Consider the following 21173-nt stretch of genomic DNA (forward strand, 5'->3'; position numbering starts at 1 on the left):
CCGTTCGTACCCGACATCATCGTACAACCCGAGGTCGGAATCATCTACACGACCTCCAAAAAGAAGGTCGAAGAGCACGGCGGTCTCAGCGCCGACGACAGGAACGTAGCTTGCTTCGTTAGCAGTCCTCGAATCACAAAAGCGCAGAAGTTCACACAGAGGGTCTTTACGACGCAGGTTGCACCGCTGATATTGGAGGCGTTGGGAATTGATGGCGGGGAGTTGGAGGGCGTGAGGGCTGAGGGAACGAAGATCTTGCCCGGGTTTGAGTGATGAGCGGCTTCGACAGGGTCTGTGGTAGAATCCTCGTGATAAAAAATAAATTCAGCTGCAGAATAGGAGCGGATAAGTCCTCCGGCTTCCTTATCTCCCGTTACTCCGGGCTGCGGCCCGTACCCGTTGGGTGCATTATCCGAAGCATTTGATGCTAGGCCCAACAAATTGAATCTCCACACCTCCAAAAGTCTCATCCTTTCTCACAATCTTTCATCTTCCTCGTTTTTCGTATCAAGCGCTCGAACGAAGATTCCGTTGGACTACCTGGCTTACCTGGACCGCTCGCTACGTGTCATATGCCATCGCATGACCGTGGACGGCGCACGATCGAAGTGCGCTACAAGAAGTCGCAGCGGTTCCTCCATGGGTCTTCGAACTCCCTGCCATCTGCTTGACCAGCTCCTGCAATGGCGTTCTCCCATGAGCCGTTGCTCTCTCCCTTGCCCTTGCGTGACCTGGTGTTGGCCCTGTCTTTACCGATACCGGCTGGTTTTTATGCAAAGCAATCATTGAGCGTAGCCTGTGTGGGAGCGGACAGGAAGTGTGTTGGGGAAGACCAATGTTGAGTCTCGCACGAGATAATGACTGCAGCTCAGAGCTGCATGCTACGTACTACAGCCAATGGAAGCGTTACCCTTGCAATACGACTGACGCCGGGCAGTGCTGCAGTGCTAAATGAGACGCAGTCTCATGACATCGTGCATGCTAAGTCTTGAGATAAGAGGCTCCTGTGACATCCCTAGCACCTGATGATAGCATGCCTTGGAAAGTGTCTTCTTTTAGGCGGTCCTGGAATCCAACAATTCTTCTCACACTTATAACTCGATATCGCTCTTGGCATCTAACAGTGCGCCTACTACGTCATTGACATAGACTCTGCTCACTTACTTGCGAAACTGGGAGAACAGCGAAGATTTGAAGGCAAAGAATACTTTTCATCAAAAAACACAAAGGAATTTGAAGCGTACGGCTACCTGTCAACCTTTAAGCTAAAAGAAGTATTACTCTAGCATTCAGCAAACCATCATCTCCTACAAATGGCCTTTCTGACAACACATACGTACGACCCACCTCCCCACTCGACAACCCCCTCCCATTTGCCATCACTTTCTATCATCCATGCCCCCACCTATTCCAAAGCCCCCAATCTTCCCACTCGATAACGCCGCCATCTCACGAGCACCGCGGTGCACACAAAGTCTTCCTGTGACATCATCCCACCTAACAGCCAGATGTGCTATACCAGCCTACTTTCCTATCTCGCAATCCCTCTTAGCTCTCGCACTTTCCTCTTAAAATGGGTCATCAGACCTAATGCAAATGATGCTGACAATGCCCTTCAAAAGAACTTGGATTGATTTAGTCGACAGAATTGATTGATTGAATCGATGATATGTGTAAAAGTTCTGCGTGTCTCGGGAGTCAGAATGACTGCCGAACTTTTTTTTCACCCCAACCTCAACACGCACCGCCATCACCTTCGCTTGCCTCCATTCCATCATCGACTCCGGCTCCAGCCGAGCTCCCACCGCTCATCGCTCCAGCGATGTTGGAGTTAGAGTCCGCTATTCCGCGGCACTCCACCACTCCCTCACCAGCTCCGATATCCCTCATCGCACCGACCTCTGCACCGACCAACCCTCCTCCTACGCTTCCAACACCCCAACTTCCCTCCCCTTCTCCAAAGCGCATACGTCGAATTAGGCGGGCATTCGAATCGCGCGACCCCCATCGTGGCGGGTATCGGAACTGCGGTCGTACGTCTAGGCTGTACAGTGGTGGTTCGGGCGAACGTTGACGTGGATTGCGGCGTCGTTCACCTACGATCGTTGGCGGAGAGGGCGGAGGGCAGAGTGCTACTGGGCGGAAGAGATGGCAAAGGCCGTTGCTTGATCGACGTATCTGATGCGAAATGTGAAGATGCGGAAGTCGTAACCATAGCGAAAGAGTCTATCAAATGATGGAGCTGAATGCGTCAATCTTGGCCTTTACTCCCTTTGCTACCCGATCCTCATGTCCCGCTTCGAGACGAGTGGTGATTTCATCAGTGATCTCTTGTCGAATGGAATCCGCGAACTGCTTCCGCTCGAGTCTACCAGCCTTGCTCTTAAGCTTGTCTCTTGCTTCTTGATTTGCACCAGTTGCTCTCTTTTACTAATGTCGTATCGCCCACGAGGCCCATGGTGTAACTCCTTCAGAACCGGCATCGCGTATCGTCATGATTGAGATTGTTTCAATGGCTTCCCCATGATATGATTCTGGACTTTGAACCATGTCGTGTATATTTGTTTGATGTCAGAAATCCTGCGCGCCAAGGAGTTGACGGATGGCTGTCAAGCGTCAACTTTTCAGTTAAGTAAGACTTCTCTAATGTAGCGAGATCGTTGCTGCTTCTCTGCCAGTCGCAAGTCGAGTCACAGTACACGAATATGTGACATACTCGTCAGTCCTTCCACCACCACGCTTGCGCTTGCGTGCTTCGGCTTTCATTTCCTTGGTTTTCTTCTGTGCAACTTCCTTCGCGATGTCATTTGCTATCCTTTTGGGTGCCGCGCCGGCTTCGAATTTGACAGAGGGGACGGGGAAGCGACCAACGGCACCTGAGGCCATAGCCATATGCACCTCAACGATGCGATCGCAGATTTCGCGAGGATTGAGATGGCCCAGGTCGATAGGTGGAGGAGTTCCATTAGCATAGAGATATGGGGGAGCTGAGAAGTTTTGCGTGGCCCAAAGCGTCATTGCTAGATGTTTACCATCGTTCCTCGATCTTCTCGACGGTAAGCGGACTTACGCCACTGCCCAGCGATCGTGTCACACTTGGCGAACACGTCAGAGGTCGTCTCGATGATATTGAGCCAGAGTTTTGTCCATCTCGAACGGAACGGAAGTGGATGTTACCGTTGCATTTTGGCCTCGAACATCTAATAAGACCAGCGTATTGCAGCAGATGGCTTCCTGGTGAAGGCAACAGAGAGAAATCCCTTCAAAATCTGTCCATTGTGTCACATTTACCTTCAGGTATAGTTCAACAACAGAAAGCGCCACGTTCCTTCCCATCCTACCGGGACGAAGGACAGACCAAAGGTGGGGAAGTAGAGAACCCCTTTGCTTGCAGTACTCAACGGCTGCGACGCAGTTCCGCATGGTCTGCTTGGATAGCTCTCTCTTTCTTCAGCTTGACAACTCGACCCTCCCCAATTTTCTCGCGCTCATCACTTTGATGTAGGTCCGAAAGAACAGACCCTGTCTTTTCCTCCTTCAAGGCAGCACTCCTTTCGTCTTCTGATAGTTCAAAGTCTGCGAACGTTGGCTTCCTCCTCCTCTTGTTCTCCGCTCCAGTCCTCCCAGCTCTTGACCTTACTGGATTCGGGTTTCTTACAGTAGAGTCGGTTCCTGGTCTCCCTCGTGGGTCGGGTGGAAGATGCAACCACCGCGGTTTTTGCTTCCAACTCTGCGATTCTCCGGTCTTTCGATCAATGATATATCCTAGGCAGTCTGACTTGAAATGAGCCTTGACATCGGTTGGGCAGAACAATCCAGCTGGATGGTATTGTCGTCTTCAGGACATACTTCGCGGTGGAGGTGGTGAATGGTCCGATCTTGAGTGAGAAGTTGGTTGTGCTTCTCTTACTGTCCGCATCAAATACCAATTTGGTGGTCTTAGGTCAAGCAAAGTGATCCTTGGTGACAAGACGGAATCATCCAGTAGTGCTCCTCCTTTCCAGCGATGGCTGTCAAACTTGGACTATGTTAAATTCAAGTTGCAGTCGAGAGAGACCGTATTTATATCTTTTCTCGAAAAACCAGTAGACGGAGTGGAATTGCCTTATTATAATGTCAGGACCAGCATAGGTGTGTACCAGTATGGGTGAGGTAGATGGGATAATAAGGCTATCGAACTATATAGGTGGGAAGGAGGCATGATATAGTAGAGATGCCTCCGTAGGCACTAGGCCATAGGGCTGGTGGTGTGTCAAGGGTACGTTCGTAACACTACCCCCCTCTCAAGAGCATGGCCCCATGGCTGGTGCCGGGTGCCGCCTTTGCTTGCCTGTTTCTCCAAACATCCTGTCCCTGCAGGCCTTGAGTGGAGAAGATTTGCCAGGGTTCTTCTTCAGAGATCCTGGAGACGTGGCCTTCTTGCCTGCTGTCGTAAGAATCTTCGAGCCCTTCTCAGTCCTCTTGCCTAGGTCTTGAAGAACTAAATTCCACCGCATGCATGTGTGTTGGTTGTCGCTGAAAATCCATAAAAATAGGATTTTCTAACGGTACTGTTGGAAGCCGCGGGCGTGTTGATTTCTGAATTGACGGATTGCGAGCAGTGACTCGATGATGTTGACGAGACGACATAGCGGTGATCTTGTTGCCAACTATTGTAGACAATGGTTTCACCGTTGATGGCAATCTTGAAATTCAAATCCAGGAGATCGTGTCATTCCGATCGAATTCGGTGTCTTTCGTCTTGATCTCGACAGCTTCTGCGGGTCCCATTTTAATCGATAGCTTCTGGGATGGAGTTTGCAGATATCTGTTTGAGGGAAGTTCCGACACCCGAGAGGTTTCCGCCATGCTGACGCAAGACTGGGCAATCCTTGGTAGCACTGTCGGCCGCAGCATGCTTGGACTTCAACGCATGAGTGGTTGATGTCAGAAGTGAGGTCATTCTGTCCTTGGACCTGCCACTTACTCTTGATTCTCAGCATTCAAGCTAATTCATGCCAGCGACCACTCGACGTTGTATCAACCAACGGGTTTTAGAGATGACGTTTTCGCCGGCAAGGAGAATTTTTTCCTAACTCTTGCGACGCGCCACTTGACTCTTCGCCACCTCCACCACCAAACCCCCCCAGCCATCTTCACCTGCTCCCACCGAGCATTCCCGTCATCACCAACCAAAACACGGCCACGAGACCATTTGTAAGGTTTGTGGTGCCGTAATTGACAGCCACGTACGGTGTCAGTCAACTTTCCACACCCTGGTGAGGTACCGAAGTATCGCATTATCGTCCAGCACCCGGCTTTGTGAAGCGAATGATCATCTCTAATGTCGAGGCCCTCAGGAAGCTTCCACCATTTGGCAGTTTGAAGTCTTGCGGAACGATAGACAATAGTAGTTCGATCATATGTTGAAATCTTAGGGCCTCAAGTTCTAATATTGCTTGTATCGCTACGCTCGAAGAAGTAAGACATAAAATATTTTCTGAAGTGCGAGCGGAGCGCACGATAATTAAGGACAGGATCGTCTGCATAAAGTTCGAATACAGCGAAAATATCAAGCCTATCCTCCTCTCCGGTCAACTGCAAGTTGAAGTATACTTCGTTAACCTCAGGGTCAAAGTTGATAGGCGTGAGTTGAGCTATAATAAAAGAATGAGACTGCTAGCAACTAGGATGAGGACAAAGCAAGAATGAAAGATGGTAGAGCACTGCTAGCAAGGTGGTGAGGGCTGAGGTAGAGTGGTAAGGGTTGAGGTAGAAGTGGATGGAGTCGTTAGGGTTAGGGTTAGGGTCGCTTCCGACAAATCAGGTCTGCCATTGGAAGTAGTGAGCTCGTTTTCTACCCGTTTTTTAGTCTCTCCACGAGGGAAGAAGTTTCCTTTAATCTGTCTTCATACTTGATTGGCTGTAGTGAGAAATATAATAAAGAACGCCAACTGGTAATAGCGTGTTTTTCTGCGGTAAAGTGCTCTGACTTTCTTGGCCGGGTATTTCGGTAGGAGCAATGAATGGACGGGGCTCTCCTCACAAGCAATGACATCGAGTAGTGTGGACACCATTCCTCCGTGGCCGACGATGACAAGAGGAAGACGTTGCTTCCTGTCTGGACAAATTGACAAGAGGGTTTTCACTGAAAGTATGTCTTGTTGACAAAGGGAAGGTTACACAATGCAGCCATCATATTCCAGGACCAATCCATTTGTATGGCGTGTTCAGATGTTTGGATCTTGGTGATGAGCGGGTCAGATCAATGAAATCCTGCCTCATTCTGAGGGAGTCATGGACTCGGTGACAACATTCGAATTCACATAGCACGGCTGCACTTTGTTCGGCCTTGACGGAGTGACTGCCAGGGTGTTTGTTATCCGTTCGGTCTCTCACTCCCTCCAGTTTCTTGATTTTGGCAAGGACGAGTCTTTCTCGATCTTTCGGCGCTCAAAGTTAGATCCAGTAAGCTCGTCATCGGTCTAAGACAGCGTGAGTGAATCCTGAAGTGACTCTACCACGACGGAAGAAGGTGGATAACAGCTGCGACCTCGGTCTCGAAGAAAAGGGCGCATCTATGCACAAGAGCCTCATTTGGCAGAGGAATACGAGTGATGTAGCATGGATGGGGTGACTCCCCGAATTGGGTCACGATCGAGTGTTCAGGTGATTCGAACGATAGTGAAAAGGGGCAGAGAGATACATAGTGTTGTTTCAGAACGGTGGAAGAGGCAATGTTGTCTTTTCCGACAGCTTCAAGGACAATATAATACCAATGATGTAACGGTATGAGAATCATGACAAACGGATATGACACACATCCTGCAATCTTGCTTGAGCACCTTCAAGAGACCTCCACGAGGCCCACGGTGATGTAGAATTGGTTGACAGAAAATTATAAAGGGAAGGATTGTGGATGTTGAGGGAAGGCTGTGAGTAAGTTCTTGCTTATTGCGGTGAGGAGTCGTAGTTGAGAGAAGGTTCCAAAAAGGAGCCTTCTGGGGAAGGTGAATCCTCTTAGAGATTGAACTTGAGAAAGGCTCCAAGAAGAGGCCTTCTGAGCAAGATGAATGTGCCTCGACATCATCTCAAGCTAATCATCCCTCATTTTTCCAAGCTTGTCAATGTATCTGAAGATCTCATAAATGATCTCTGAGTCGTTTCCAAGATCAGTCGTCCCTCTAGTCTGCTTCGAGTACGCAACTTCCAACGTTATCGAGAATTTCCCTCGTCTCTTAGCGGAGTGTAGAAGTATGGAACGTTGAGACCTCCAGTTCCCTGTGCCACAATGCTCCCACTGACCTCGCTGTTGTAGATCACGTCATTTGCATCGGCAATTTGCTTAGCGAATCAACCCTTTAGCACTTTCCTTCAGTAGATAGAACAACATAATAACAATGACTACCCACCTGATGTTATGATAGTGAAAAGTAGTTATCTTCAGTTGGGGGCTCAGGTAGAATAAGGACTTCGCGTGGGTAGCAAACGGTGACTCAAGTCCATTTTGCTGAGCTTCCATGAAGGCTCTGGATTTACGTTAACCTTTCTCAGATAGCTCGACGAACTCACTGCTGTAATAGTTCAGTCCTCTGTATTGGCTTAGACGGATACACTCCCATCATAACCAGGGATTGATTGCGCGGCCAGCGACGGTATCCGTTGCGGGTGCTCCACTGCTTCTTTTAAAGCTTGTGCTATTGAAGAAATAGCTTCTTGAGCAATATCATCGTCGACCTGAGCCACAGAGTGAGCGTGCGCGACGAACTCTTGGTGGCGTGTGGTTGCTAAGTCTAGCTTCATCTGATCTTTATCTACGTTGCCTTTGCCCTTCATATCTTGCTTCTCCGGAGACATCCTTTGCAGGAGGTTTGTTGAACAGGTCATTTTGGATGTCCCTGTATGTTGCACAGGCACCGATATGAAGATGTAGCCGCCTTTGCCCGATTGCTTTCGTCTAGACCATTTCGCCCATGTAAAATTGAATGACAATCTAGTCACCTCGGAACGGGGTAGAAATATCCGAAGCTCTCATTGCCTCGGACCTTTGTGATTGGCTGCAGTGAGTCTCTCTTCGTTGGCGTCAGAAGCTTTGATGACGTTCAAGTCGTGAAGGGCGACTCGGTCTAGAGATGACTTACTAGAGCGCTGATACGAGCACAATGTGGCCGCAATTCCCACTGGAGCAAGCGAGTTTCAAGTTCTGAAGTAGTAGCCGTCTTGATCCGCGCGAGATATGATATTTTCGATCATGTCCAGGTATCCGCGTGGCTGCAGAAACAGATCTCGCGCCTGTGTTAGTTGCTCGAGGGTCACGGGAGCCACTGCAGCTTCCTATTGATCTTCTTCTGTCTCTCACAAGCATAAACATAAGACGACCAAAGTAGTTGGCGGACGAAAAGAAATTATCCAGGATAGTTTGAGAGAATGTCTGAGAGCATAAGAGTTGTGAGGACGGTAGCCATTGACCTACTTCCCAGATTTCAGACGACCAGCATGTCTGCGGAAGCAATGAACCTGAACACAACTGTTAAGAAAATTGGAATGCCATTAGATGGCATCTTCTTTGCTGTTTGCACTCGAAGTGTAACCAGTTATTGGGATCAAGCTCTTTCTTTTGCTTTGAACTCGACTTGAGTATATCTATATTTTGTCCGCCCGGTAGCTAAGCTAGAGAGGAAAGAAAAACGTGATATAATAATTGTAGAGATCGTTGTTTGAATGTCTGGGAACAAAAGTCCGAGAACAAGCTGAAAAGGAAAGTCCAGGTAAAAAAAAGGAGACAACGGAATGATGAAGGGTACTTTATCTATGTCTGAGGGTGAAGCTGCAATAATCAAAATTTAGGATCCCCTTGGAGGAAAGCAGGGTACAGTGTGATCCCGACACTCCATCATACTTTATGGTAGCTCCGAAATACTTCAATTGGTGCGGGCTTGGAAGAGAGGAGAATGCAGGAAGAGATGGTCTCATCAACACTTAGGAAGATCTAGAAACGTCAGTGGGAGTAAGCGGGATTGAAAGTAATACTTACGCTTTCTTCTCAGTTGAAGCACCAGCACCAGTACCAGCCTCAGTACCCTTTCTCTTCTCTTCTCCCTTGGCTATCTTGCGGCATTTGATGTAATTTGCGCAAAGTATGAGTCACGACTCAGATGTGCAAATCTTCAACGACAACAGATATCAGACTAAAAGCCATCAGAGTCAGATCCGTCATCGGTCTCTCTTTGTACGTGTTGATATCGTAAGTCGTGTCAAAATGTACGAGCAGGTGGATGTACTCATCGCTTGGCCTATCATCATCAGGCAGCTGAGCGAACGAACACCTTAATGACACTGTCGAACGTGAGCTGAATACTTCTGGGCCGCAATGACGTGAGCATCGGTAACGTTTCTCATGTCCAGGATCGACCACTGCATTCGTTAGCATCCCTGTGTTGAGCATGATGACTTGCACGCGCCAGGAAGATCGTCGCCATTGTGGCGGCTCAATTACAGCTTCGTTAGCCTGAGCAGCGCATAGTTGTAAATCCTCAGCTTACGAAAGGCTGCGCCTTTCTGTGCTTGTGGGTGAAGCTGCAATGATTGAAAACTAGCACTGGCAACGAAAGAGAGGTTTGGTGACCAAGAGAGCTTTTGAAATTGAGAACATTGTCAAGAGGGTTGAAGACGTGTGGAGAGGGGAAGAGTGTCAGTATGAAGACCGAGGATGTAGAATCGAGGAGCTAGTCTCTGTGCATGTAATTGTGAAGAGTTAGTGTTGTAGTGACTGCCAGCACGAGAATTCCTATAGTCAGGTCATCGGTGATATATACACAAATCTCAGTTGGCAACACTACCTTTCATGCTGAGGTTTTTATTCCGTGATCGCAGCGTGTTCATCGATTGATGGGAGTTGAAGCAACGAGAAAGGCCACAATCTTTGGATGCGCTCCAACGCGTAATCTAGGGCCTGAACTATGCTAATCGAGACCCTTTCGTGATGAGAACATTCGGTATCTTCTCGGCTTGCCTACGGTCCAACCGCCGTCCCCACTATCCGGGGACTGGATGACATCGGAGGTTGTAGTCTGATAAACAAGACGTTTTCGAACAGAGAAACTCATCCGCAATGAGATCTTCGACCATTCTCAGGACAACAAGGTGAGCGGTTTTATTCGTCGAACGCGTTCTCGTGGCAGCGCGAGGCAGGTACCTGCAGAAAGTTGTAGAATTAATGAACAGAAAACTCGGAAATATTGCTTAGACGAGCTCAATCCAGCTTGATGACAATAGGCATCTGTTAGATTATTTTAAAAGAGTGTCCACTCATCCATTGAGAAGCCTCCAGAAATGACAAAAGTAGGGAAACTGATATGTTCGCGGTACCGGAATGATCTCTGGGTGGAGCCCACAGCATGAAGCAGTCCAACGCATTGTTAAGAAGAACCTTGCACGAGCAGGTGATGCGCAGACTAACGATAGTCACCTAGAACTCAGTCTTGAGAAATTTCAATTCAGGTAGTCTGTAGCAGTAGGAATAGCGTATAGGTGGCGTTGAATTCGGGGCCGATGGTGGGCGCAATGGAGGAATGCGGCGGTCAGCTCGGTCGGCGACCAAGGTGGATGATCATCTGGTGGAAACTACGAATGTTGCCGTCAATTGCGATCGAAAGATACCTTACCGAATATCGACTCGAATCACAGCTTGACATAACTTCTCCCCAGGATGATGTACTTTATCTTGTTTGGATCTTGGGTCTTCAGCTTGAGCTTGAGGATGGTCGTGAGCTTCGATGCGAAATGAAACGGAAGGCGGGTTCAGAATGATAGACTTCTGCAACAATGCGTCGCATCTTTGACGCAAGGAAGCGTGGCCCAATGGTACAGGAAACGAACGAATACCCTAAGCCGAGGAGCCAGACGAGTAGCGTTGGGTCAAGGTTTTCTAGACTGGCCATGTTAGCCGTCCTGGTACCTTCCCAAGTATCAATGCGGCAACCAAGGAAATCGATGTGTACCAAGATCAAAAGCAAAGACGAGATTGAGTCTTTCGAGGCTGCGGTCTTTGACTTTCATTGCAATCGCCATGGTGAGGGCATCTCATAAAAATAGAATTAGATTAGTTAACGCTAATAGTTAAATATAAGAGATCTATTAAGAATCTAGATCAAGAGAATGACAAGAAAAAGCGAGCGGTACACTCGCTTTCTTGGTGCAGGGTACGATGAGGCGAAAGGGACAGGCTTGAGGAACGGGTTTCGCTCGGACGCGTGAAGCAATGAAGCAGGGTATCGAATGGAATACTTAATGAGTGTTTGAGAGCAATGAAAGCAAAGAAAGATCGTTGTGGATGTGTGGGTGGAAGGAAAGAAGGATGGTAAGTATTGAAGGAAAGAAAGAGGAAGAAGGGAGGTGAAGAATAATGTGAGAAATGGCGCTAATGCAGGTCTCCGCGCGACCCACCTAATCTTCGTATCCATTCGCTGCTGAGACAGCGGACCCCTTCACTTAGTTTGGAAATCCATTCGCTGCTTGTGTGGCCCTCCTTGGAGTCAATTTCCTACATTGTCAGTAGAGTCCAGTTTCGACTGTGTTAGAAACTACTTACTTCATGAGATACCACAGCCCAAATCTCCTCTTGCTGAGTTCCATCGAGCAATGTGGCTGTCGCCGAGCCAACCTGGTTGCAAAATCCCCACACCCTTCCAATTCTTGCAGTCGGTACTGATGTGCAAACAGTTCCATGAGCGTGGCGTTGTCAAAGACGCTCACAATATGCAATAAATGTATGTATCAGAACCCAAGTAGCGCCTCAGCATTTCTAGACGTTCTGTCGTAGGCGGAAACACCTTGGCTGGGTTAGCCAAAGAGGTTCACCGTCTATACATCATGCGGACGCACCTGATTAGTTCAGATGAGCTTCATGACTGGCTCAGGTTTCATTTCCTCCATACCCCATACCCGGTGGGCAGATCTCTAAACCGCACCAGTAGAGCCCATGACAGTTAAGGGGTGGTAGGTGTGTACAAGAAAGACGATAGGGCTACCCCCATTTCAAAAGAGAAGCGCCCTTATGCATGCTGAAGAAGCGAGTCCAGGAAATTCTAGCTTGAGAAAGGCACAAACCTCTTCTTCTTCGGCAGAGTCATTGATCTCATCTTCGGTCCCTTGCTCCAAGGGCTAATCACATAGTATTTGAGGAGGTAAGAAATCTTGGAGGGTAACTTAATTCCACAGTCTCCATGACAATAGAGGAAATGTTTCCGAATATAGACTCGAACCAAAGCCTCACATAAGATACCCGTAGGACAGTGCACTGTTTCTTTGTTGGATTTCTGGTCTCAAAAAATTTATGTCCAAGCGTTCAACCAATTAGATGAATGGTGGTAAAGATGGGAGCAAAATTAATGCCACCTTCCATGAGGTACAACTCGGGTTCTCCGCATTTCGATTAAAATCCTAAGAAAGTAGAGATAAATTCAAAAAATAAGAAGAAAACCCCCCTATTCAAAAGTCAATATAGTCGTTGTATCACCCCACAAAGCACCCCACCTCACAGGCTCCTTCCCCACTCCCTCTTCACTCCTCCCTCTGCCCGTGTATCTTCTTTGCCCGCGCTTGAACGCCTGGCACGCCCTGCAGTGTGCCCAGGTCTAGTTCGGGGGTCTGAGACCGGTGTTCCAGCGCGATCTGAGCGGCTGCTCTCCTTAATGGCAGCGGGGTAGGGGGCACCAAACCCTGGAACGGCGGCAACAGTTGCGTGAGCGCTCTCTCTGTAGTGAGGTCAGTGGGGTTCTCAACCGCAAAAAGGGGTCAGCAAGGTGAAAGACTTACGCGAAGAGATGAGATCTACGAATGATGGTTAGTCGTCATGCAGTCGTTAAAGAAGTGTATCGGTTCAAAAGCCACTTCTATCTCCGCACATCATTGTTGACAGTCGAGCAGTTGTGAACACTTGCTGAATTTTCTTTAGTGTTCTCATGCAATGCTGCATTTGTCTCGCAAAAGGTCCTACTGGTGTGTAGGAATTGTTCGGTCCTGCGGCGTTCCCCAAAGTACTGGCAGCCAACACCTCACTTTAGCCACCCAACGCTGCACCTCATTCCGCACAGCACTCCAAAGGGTGAAAGAACGTCTCCTTTGATACCGAGGATGTCGTTGAGAATGAACTCGTACGCCCCAGGCTATTGGTATATGCTCTTAGACAGGCTACTTTTCTCACCAACATAGATGTAAATCCATGAGTAGATGTTCAAGTATATATATAGAAAAGACTCGAGTTTGAAGGAGGGTAACCCGCACACTGAACGTCGGTCTCAGCTTTCTGCCGGCCAAGAGTCGAAGCTTCGAGAGGAAACGAACTATATGTAGCCATTGATAACAAAGATATAGCTTGGTTTTAGTAGCTTGAAAAAATGGACAGAATTTGAGTAGGCCACTGTAAGGTCAAACGGCTACATAGCACCTCAGTCACCTTGTCTAGCCAGTTGAATGACCTTCTTAGCAGCCTCATCGAAGTCATCAAATGCATGTAAGGAAAGCCCGCTCTCCGTAATCTGAGGAATTTCAGTATGCTTCATCACTCGTGGCTCAGGCTTGCTTACCATTTTCTGCCCAATTTCCTCGTTCGTCCCTCTCAGACGGACAACCACTGGCACTTTGATTCCAAGATCCTTGTAAGCGAGCATGATGCCATCGGCAATCATGTCGCAGAGAGTAAGTCCGCCGAAGATGTTGACAAAGATGGTCTTTACTCTTGAATCTTTCAAGATGATTCTGAAAGAGCTCTTGACGGTCTCACTCGTCGCTTTGCCGCCAGTGTCGAGGAAATTAGCGCATTTGCCTCCCAGATCAGCTATGGCGTCGACGGTGTTCATGGCGAGACCGGCACCGTTGGCTGTGAGGTGTGGTCAAATCTTGATTCAGCAGTGATTCAGCATGGCTTACCTAAAGTACCAATGACGCCATCACCCTTGAGTCTAGACAGTCGATGCTCAACATATTTACCGTAGCTCTGAGGCGAGACAATCTTACTTGATGTAAACGATGCCGTCTTTCTCAGCCTCTACCTCTTCCGGTACCTCGTTACTAGTATCTCGCATTCCTTGGAGATCGACGTTTCTTTTACCGCTTCTAATTGCGGCATCGTCAAAGCTAAATTCTGCTCGTGCCACAGCGAGCTCTCCTTGCTGATTACGCGATATCCTTGTAGACAAAGAGGTTGCTTCCTTGCCGAAAAATATGTCGATGAGAGAGGACAACAAGAGCGACAATGAGTCGAACGATTCTTCTTTGCATTTAAGATCCGAAGCTATTAAGGACAACGTGGATTCATCCTCAACCTTGTCCAGGGCCATTGGGTAACTTTTCGCGTGAAGCTGAGGGCTTTCGCCTCCAATGGAGAATGAAGTAACGATACATGGGGTATAGTTTATTCTGTCCACTGCTAGGGTTAGAAAATAATCCCTACTCTCAGGATCCTCGGACTTTGAGATTGGTACCCCGAGGTCTTCGAGCATTTCAAAGCTTCGGGATTCTGGGATGTGAATGTTTCGCCGCCGGACAAAAGCGGGATTCCCTGTAGACTGTATCGCAGGTCTTCGAAGAGTGTGCATATTTCGTTGCTGGGTTTTGTCCAATGATGATGGTGACTACCCGGGTCAGCTCCAGAATTTTAGTCTTCGATTCCGAATGTCACTTACAGAAGGTATCCAGTGAGCTTCACTACCCAGAAGTCGCTTCATTCCTTCACCAAACTTTGACGGATGGTTCGTAGTCACAACTCCAGCATCTTCAAGCACTCGCACTTTACCAGCTGCTGTCATCTCACCGGCGCCAACAAAAGCCCCAGCATGGCCCATGACTCTGCCAGAAGGAGCTTGAACCCCTGCAATGAGTGCCATGATCGGCCTTTGTTGCGTCAGTAATTCAGTGCTTAAAAACGAGAGACAGACTCACTTGGGTCTCTCCGTGCGCTTCCGGTACTCCTTGATCCACTCTGCCGCATCTTCTTCGGCCTTTCCTCCTATCTCTCCTACGAGAATGATGCCTTTCGTATCAACATCATGTTCAAAAACCTTCAACGCATCAACAAAGTCAGTCCCAGGAAGAGGGTCTCCACCCATCCCAATGACAAGACTCTGACCAAGGCCAGCTCGCGTAGTAGATGCAACAGTCTCATAGCTTAGAGTGCCAGATTTGGCCACTATACCAATGCTCCCTGGTGTGAAGGTTGGTAGAGGATGAAAGCCAAGTCTGCATTTCCCAACCGCAGAAATCATGCCAGGTGAATTTGCGCCGACAAGGCGTGATTTCGATTGTGACCTCAACATCGATTGAACCTGGGATATTTCAGCTCCAAGAAGTTTTAAAGGAGGATTAAAGTCGTACTCTAAGCATGTCGTGCAAGGGTATGTGTTCAGCAACAGCAACAATAAGCGGGATCTCTGCTTCGATTGCCTCCTCAATGGCTGCAGCAGCCTGCTGAGCAGCCACATAGATGGCCGTTGCGTCCGGCCTTAACTGGTCTTTGGCCTGAGGCACAATCAGATCTTTCTTTCCTGCCGCGAGGAAAAGAAGGGGCGGAGAAGGTCTCACTCACTGCTCGTACAGACGGCAGCAGGGGAAGTTCAAGATGTTCGCCAGTTTTACCCGGTGTGACGCCACCGACAACCTTGGTCCCATACTCAATTGATTGCTTCGCATTTTGGGTAGCCTTATGGTCCGTTTTAGAAGACATTCTGGGATGAATCAGGGATGAGACTTACCTGCCTTCCAGTATACCCCTGAAAGATCACACGTGTATGTTGTCCAATTTTCAGATTTGACACGGTGTCCGTGTAAGCCAATGACGGTCTTGAGGTAGAAAACAAATGTTTTTGGGCATTTCGCAGGGGAATGTTATTACTAGTGGAAGAAGCTGTGGAAAAGACATTAGATCTCATTGACATGCGTTTCCTGGTAATCATGATGTAGGGAGTGTATGGCTCATTCAAGGCTTCATGGATCAGTGATACCATACACATACCACTAGGAAAAGTATTTATTCTACTTTAGATATAAAGAAGCGAAGCCCGGATTGTCATCGGATTTGAGAAGGCAATGACGTCCAAAACATAGGTATTCTGCCCTATGAGAAAGAGTTTAACCTTTCTAGATTTAGCGTCATCTTTCTCCCCCACGCCAAGAGCTCAATTGACTTCCTCGCATTCTTGAGTCTTACGAAGATAAGACTTCAAGAGCCAAACCGCCAGAGAGCGAGGTATAATTACGAGGTCAGTATGGCTAGTGAGCTAGTTACGTTACGCCTCTCGGCAGCAATACAATCAAGGGCAATGACAGACACCAAGAGATGATCAATGTGATCATCAACGTACTACTTAGGCCCTACTTGGGGCGTCTACTTCGCCGGCAGGAATTTCAATCTTCTGATCGCATAAGCGAAGAGGAGCAATCCAGGCACGGCCGAGGTTTGCTTTGAGAAAAGACTAATAGCTTCACAAGAATCGCGATATAATATCTGGGTCTCTCAGACCTATCAACTCCAATTGACCACGCTGTCTTTGCGTACAAGATTGTGGACTCCAAAATATTTCAAATCCTTTATCATCATCTGCCACGTCCAACTCATATTCAACAGCAGCCGCAACAATGGTTGTTCTCTACCAATCCCAAACCTACCCTATCAATCCACCCAATGCCTCCCCCGTTCTCACACTTGCCGAATTCTGGGAAGTGATGCAAGTCAAATGCCGCAAGCCCGAGCTTTTCGTTGCTCCCATATCTGCCTGCGAGGTACTCGAAGAGACGGATAAGTTCATGAAGAGGACGGTGACGTTCAGAGAAGGCATGGGCCCACCGGGTGGGAAAGTTGTCGAGGACATGGACATTCGTGCACCTTGGAAGGTACGCTTGTGAGCCGAAGCTGCCCGCCTGTACGAGCTTCGTGCTATCCACCCAAACTGACCGCCTCCGGTTCCGGTAGGTTGATTTTCGCAATCTTGACACGGGCGCCTTCATCAACAATACCATCTCCCAGGGCAAGGATGAGACAGACCTCTACCTGACATTTTACTTTGAATGGCCGTACCCGAAGATTGAAGAAGGGAGTGAAGAAGCGAAGAAGACGTCAGACCAGCTGTGGGAACAGGCGAGGAAGACGGTACAGCATACGATTGATGTTGCAAGGGAGATGAAGGGCAAGGGAGAGTTGAAACACTGAATGATAGCAGGATAAGAGGCTAGGCAAGATTGAAGTGGGAATATATCGCAGCTCAGCTGGTAGTACATATACTACTATTGCTCATGACAATGATGAACAAGCAACCGCGAGCGTGTGTTGACTCGATTTGACGATGGCGATTTCTTTGTTTTGTTTATGTAGTCGTTTGAGCTAACAGTGGTGACTGCTATCCATGGCGTCTATGATTGAGCAGGGTATCGTCTTCATCCTTCTCAACCAGCTCCCCAGCGTGCCCTCGCCTTTCCTTCTCACTAGCCCACAAACGCTGTTCCTACCCACATATAGTGCTCCGTGTCTTTCCCTCAAGCTCCACCTTCCCTCTTAGCGTATTCATCCTCAATATTCTCCTCGTACAGCTTGTTCGCCGCCTTCTCTACCTCTGACGCAGTTTGCGTAACACCAGCCTTAGTCTCCGCTGCAGCAGAGCTTCCGCTCTTTTCATTCGCATCGTCCATCGCTGAGGAGACGTTCTTGGTCACGGACTCTTTGTCAATGGAGGTGTCGCTGGTGGAGGGTTTGTCTGTGCTGGTGAGGGAAGGGAGGGAAGGCATGGTGAGCGGAGGAAAAGCGGGACGTTGGAAGAGAATAGAACTTGGAGGCGTGGCAATTGTTTGTAGGATCGTAAGGGTGTGTTTGCCGTCTTTTGCAGTGCTGTTGTAGAGGGAGACTGCAAATGATAAGTCGAAAGGCAAGAACGCCAAGATCAGGTAGTCAAATCACCCCCGCTACCCAGCGCTTAGTTCTCTTCTACGAGATCCAACCCTCCCTATCTCCCAAAATAACGCCGGCGATGGACGACGAGTTCGGTGATGATGCCGACTTCGCTGCCATTGTAGACGCTGTCGATCGGAGAAACCATGGCCCAGGCCCCTCTACCAACTCCTCCACCACAACCCCCAAGATTCAACAACCCAAACCTCAAGCCCTGCCCTCCCGCTCCGCGCCCTCTTCCATCCTCGTCTCCACTCGTCAGAAGGGCAATCCCATTCTCAACAACATCCGTTCCCTTCCCTGGGAGTACGGTGATATACCCGCTGACTACGTCCTCGGCGCCACAACATGCGCTCTCTTCCTCAGTCTAAAATACCACCGCCTGCATCCTGAATATATCTACTCTCGTATACGAGCACTTGGGCAAAAATACAACTTGAGGGTGTTGTTGACGATGGTGGACATTCAGAATCATGAAGAGAGCTTGAAGGAGTTGAGCAAGACGAGTTTGATCAATAATCTCACGCTGATACTGTGTTGGTCGGCACAGGAGGCTGGGAGATATCTCGAATTATACAAATCTTACGAGCATGCTTCGCCGACGAGTATACGCGCCCATCAAGCTACGAGCTACTCAGAGAAACTCGTCGAATTTATCACCGTGCCGAGAAGCATCAACAAGACGGACGCTCTAAGTCTGGTATCGGCGTTTGGAAGTGTGAGAGCTGCCGTTAACGCGAGGCCAGAGGAGATTGGAGAGATCACCGGCTGGGGAGAAAAGAAGGTGCAGAGGTGGGTTGGGACTGTGAGGGAGAACTTTAGGGTGAGGAAGGCGGCGAAGAGGGGTATTGGAGTTGTGAGAGAGGAAACCTCAGCTGGGCTACCTAGGGATCAGAGCTCTGTAGGGCTGGTTAGGGAGGACAGCTTATTCGAAGATGCAGGTGACGAGCAACGCCGAGACTCAGCGCCAGTACCGATTGGAAAACCTCCAATGAAGGATGCACCCGAGCCAAGACCTGGTACAGCTGAGAAAGCGCAGCAACGACCTCCTAAGAGACCGGCGGATGAAGTCCCACTTTGGGAGCCTGGTGAAGATGAAGAGGAGGCTCTCCTATTGGCGGCCGCAGAGGAAATGGAGATGAGCCCAAGCAGAAAGGCGCACGCTAATGAGAGTGAGCCGCGATCAAAAGCATTCGCCAATGCCAAGGAAGGTCTGAGTGAAGGCATGGCAGCGGCTCTGGCGAAGCTACGAAAAGAGTGAAGATGGTACCAACTGCCAAGCGTGGATAAAGCCTCAGGTTTCGCATGCACCCCAGATTGAGTACCCCAGGTTCATCGCTTGTCGGCTACAGGCCCTGACAGTATCCATACATTGCAGCTCTACATGATGCGTTCGATACAGCGTCGATTTAAAGAGCATACATATAGATGCCAAATTATATGTCCCAAGATTGTGGGAAATGCAGGTACGTCCACAAATCCTGAGCTCTCACACTCTCTTTTCTTTTATGTAGCTATCCTTGCTTACAGCCGCAGGTTGTCCATAAATATATAGCCGTCATGTATAAAACAACTGCCTTTGCGCTCATTGGTGTCAGCATCCCGATGACCTGACTAATACCAATGCTCTGATTGGTCGCCTTTGTTGCTCCCGCATTTGCACTTCCCCTTCTGAATCTCTACTTTGTGTCCCTCCCATTCAATCCTTTACGCGAACCTAAAGAGTTGTTCTAAAACCATGTCATGGCCTGCTCCCATTATCCAACAAATATTGAAATCCCTTGAAGTGTCTTGCAAATCCTTTGCTCCGTATCTCACTCAATCCCCATCATAGTGACAACGCCCGACACAAAATTTGGAAGACCTGCTACGCTTGTCCAAGAATCATGCATTGCAATCAGTGGCCACAACAGGAGCATCAAAGCTCGGAAAAGGAGGATGATCGGGCGTTCAACTGTAACGGCATTAAGCCTTGTATGTTTTACCCCGACAAGATTTATGTAAAAGCACAGCCGCGACGGTGATGTCGTTCCGATATTTCCCCAGCGACGTCTTCCCACAAATTTCAAGAAGCTATCTTGGTCTTTGACCAATTAGTTTTGTCTTTTTGACTTCTCTAACAATAACACTCAGCGACGACCTCATCATCAACAACCTACAGCACCAAGACAACAACCAACTCAACCACTACCATGGAACCTTCCACCAGCATCGAGCTAGAATCCCAAACCCTCGCTCCACAAGCACCCACCACCACCTCATCTTCACCAAACCCAACCCCCGATCCAACACAACAAATGTCGCTACTCCATCGCTTCCGCAATTTCAGACCGAGCCCCAGCAATATCAAGGACGCCGTCATCGGAGTCTCCGATGGCATTGTTGTACCATTCGCCGTCGCTGCAGGTCTCACCGATTACGGGAATGCGAAGGTGGTTGTGTCTGGTGGACTGGCGGAGCTGTTCGCGGGGGCAATCTCAATGGGTCTGGGAGGGTTATTGGGCTCGAAGAGCGATTCGTAAGCACCCTCTCCATCCCTCTCCATCTCTGCACCCTCTCCGATCTACGAGCTCGAAAGCCCCTCTTGCGACACATCTGACCCTTCGCAGCCTAGAATACGACTGCAAGCGCCGCGAGATCGAAACCATGATCCTCAACGATCCCGCCGAGACCACCGCCCTCGTCAAGGGGATCTGGTCTCCCTACCACAGCCCCGCCCTCACCGCAGCCCTCCACACCGAATTCTGCGCTCTCCCCCTCGCGCAGCGAACGACCTACCTGCTCGAGCACCACCACCACCTCTCGCCCCCCTCAACCTCCTCCCCCTGGATCAGCTGCATCACGCTCGCCTCCGGCTACTTCGTCGGCGGCTTCATCCCCCTCATCCCTTACCTCTGCGTGAAGCGGAAGCAGGTGTTCCTGGCGTTCTTTTGCAGCATTGCTGTAGTCGTGGTGTGTCTTTTCGCCTTCGGCTGGGTGAAGACGGGGTCGGTTATCGGGTGGAAGGGACGGAGGGAGGTGCGGATGGGAGTTTTGGGCGCGGTGCAGATGGTCGGGTTGGGAGTGTTTGCGGCGGCGGCGGCGGTGGGGATCGTCAAGGGCATCAATCGGGGGGAGAAGGGGGTTTGATGCTTGAGGGGAGTTTGATAGGGGTCTTGGGAGCGGGAGCATTGAAAGCGGCATGGCTGGCTGGCTCGTATGTTTGTATGTTTACATGGTAGACGAGACATGATGCTGTCACTTGATACGGAGACATTAC

At 49.1% G+C, this 21173-nt stretch overlaps 9 protein-coding genes across 9 annotated transcripts; 3 read left to right on the forward strand and 6 right to left on the reverse strand.

The window, feature by feature from the left end:
* Positions 1-2643: 2643 nt before the first annotated feature.
* Positions 2644-3185, reverse strand: HO173_007346 (uncharacterized protein; the record flags this gene model as incomplete). Its single annotated transcript, XM_037309250.1, has 2 exons — positions 2644-3046; positions 3178-3185. 2 exons carry the CDS (start codon positions 3183-3185, stop codon positions 2644-2646), a joined length of 411 nt encoding a protein of 136 aa, XP_037163710.1.
* A 4396-nt stretch (positions 3186-7581) lies between these two features.
* HO173_007347 (uncharacterized protein) lies at positions 7582-7836 on the reverse strand (the record flags this gene model as incomplete). Its single annotated transcript, XM_037309251.1, has 1 exon — positions 7582-7836. The coding sequence occupies one exon, from the start codon at positions 7834-7836 to the stop codon at positions 7582-7584; it is 255 nt and encodes an 84-aa protein (XP_037163711.1).
* Positions 7837-10721: 2885 nt separating this feature from the next.
* On the reverse strand, positions 10722-11049 carry HO173_007348 (uncharacterized protein; the record flags this gene model as incomplete). The annotated part of the gene is made up of 2 exons (XM_037309252.1): positions 10722-10906; positions 10980-11049. The coding sequence occupies 2 exons, from the start codon at positions 11047-11049 to the stop codon at positions 10722-10724; spliced, it is 255 nt and encodes an 84-aa protein (XP_037163712.1).
* A 420-nt stretch (positions 11050-11469) lies between these two features.
* Positions 11470-11706, reverse strand: HO173_007349 (uncharacterized protein; the record flags this gene model as incomplete). The annotated part of the gene is made up of 2 exons (XM_037309253.1): positions 11470-11521; positions 11570-11706. The coding sequence occupies 2 exons, from the start codon at positions 11704-11706 to the stop codon at positions 11470-11472; spliced, it is 189 nt and encodes a 62-aa protein (XP_037163713.1).
* Positions 11707-12540: 834 nt separating this feature from the next.
* Positions 12541-15929, reverse strand: HO173_007350 (uncharacterized protein; the record flags this gene model as incomplete). The annotated part of the gene is made up of 11 exons (XM_037309254.1): positions 12541-12734; positions 12796-12810; positions 13436-13517; positions 13566-13858; positions 13909-13940; positions 13996-14612; positions 14664-14871; positions 14920-15302; positions 15352-15495; positions 15563-15676; positions 15729-15929. The coding sequence occupies 11 exons, from the start codon at positions 15927-15929 to the stop codon at positions 12541-12543; spliced, it is 2283 nt and encodes a 760-aa protein (XP_037163714.1).
* A 682-nt stretch (positions 15930-16611) lies between these two features.
* On the forward strand, positions 16612-17182 carry HO173_007351 (uncharacterized protein; the record flags this gene model as incomplete). Its single annotated transcript, XM_037309255.1, has 2 exons — positions 16612-16866; positions 16946-17182. 2 exons carry the CDS (start codon positions 16612-16614, stop codon positions 17180-17182), a joined length of 492 nt encoding a protein of 163 aa, XP_037163715.1.
* Positions 17183-17505: 323 nt separating this feature from the next.
* Positions 17506-17754, reverse strand: HO173_007352 (uncharacterized protein; the record flags this gene model as incomplete). The annotated part of the gene is made up of 1 exon (XM_037309256.1): positions 17506-17754. The coding sequence occupies one exon, from the start codon at positions 17752-17754 to the stop codon at positions 17506-17508; it is 249 nt and encodes an 82-aa protein (XP_037163716.1).
* Positions 17755-17993: 239 nt separating this feature from the next.
* Positions 17994-19175, forward strand: HO173_007353 (uncharacterized protein; the record flags this gene model as incomplete). Its single annotated transcript, XM_037309257.1, has 1 exon — positions 17994-19175. One exon carries the CDS (start codon positions 17994-17996, stop codon positions 19173-19175), a length of 1182 nt encoding a protein of 393 aa, XP_037163717.1.
* Positions 19176-19800: 625 nt separating this feature from the next.
* On the forward strand, positions 19801-21043 carry HO173_007354 (uncharacterized protein; the record flags this gene model as incomplete). The annotated part of the gene is made up of 3 exons (XM_037309258.1): positions 19801-19888; positions 20048-20432; positions 20524-21043. The coding sequence occupies 3 exons, from the start codon at positions 19801-19803 to the stop codon at positions 21041-21043; spliced, it is 993 nt and encodes a 330-aa protein (XP_037163718.1).
* Positions 21044-21173: the final 130 nt, after the last annotated feature.

The sequence above is a fragment of the Letharia columbiana genome, assembly GCF_014066305.1.
Source record: "Letharia columbiana isolate WasteWater2 chromosome Unknown Sc0000024_s0, whole genome shotgun sequence".
Taxonomy (NCBI): Eukaryota; Fungi; Ascomycota; class Lecanoromycetes; order Lecanorales; family Parmeliaceae; genus Letharia; species Letharia columbiana.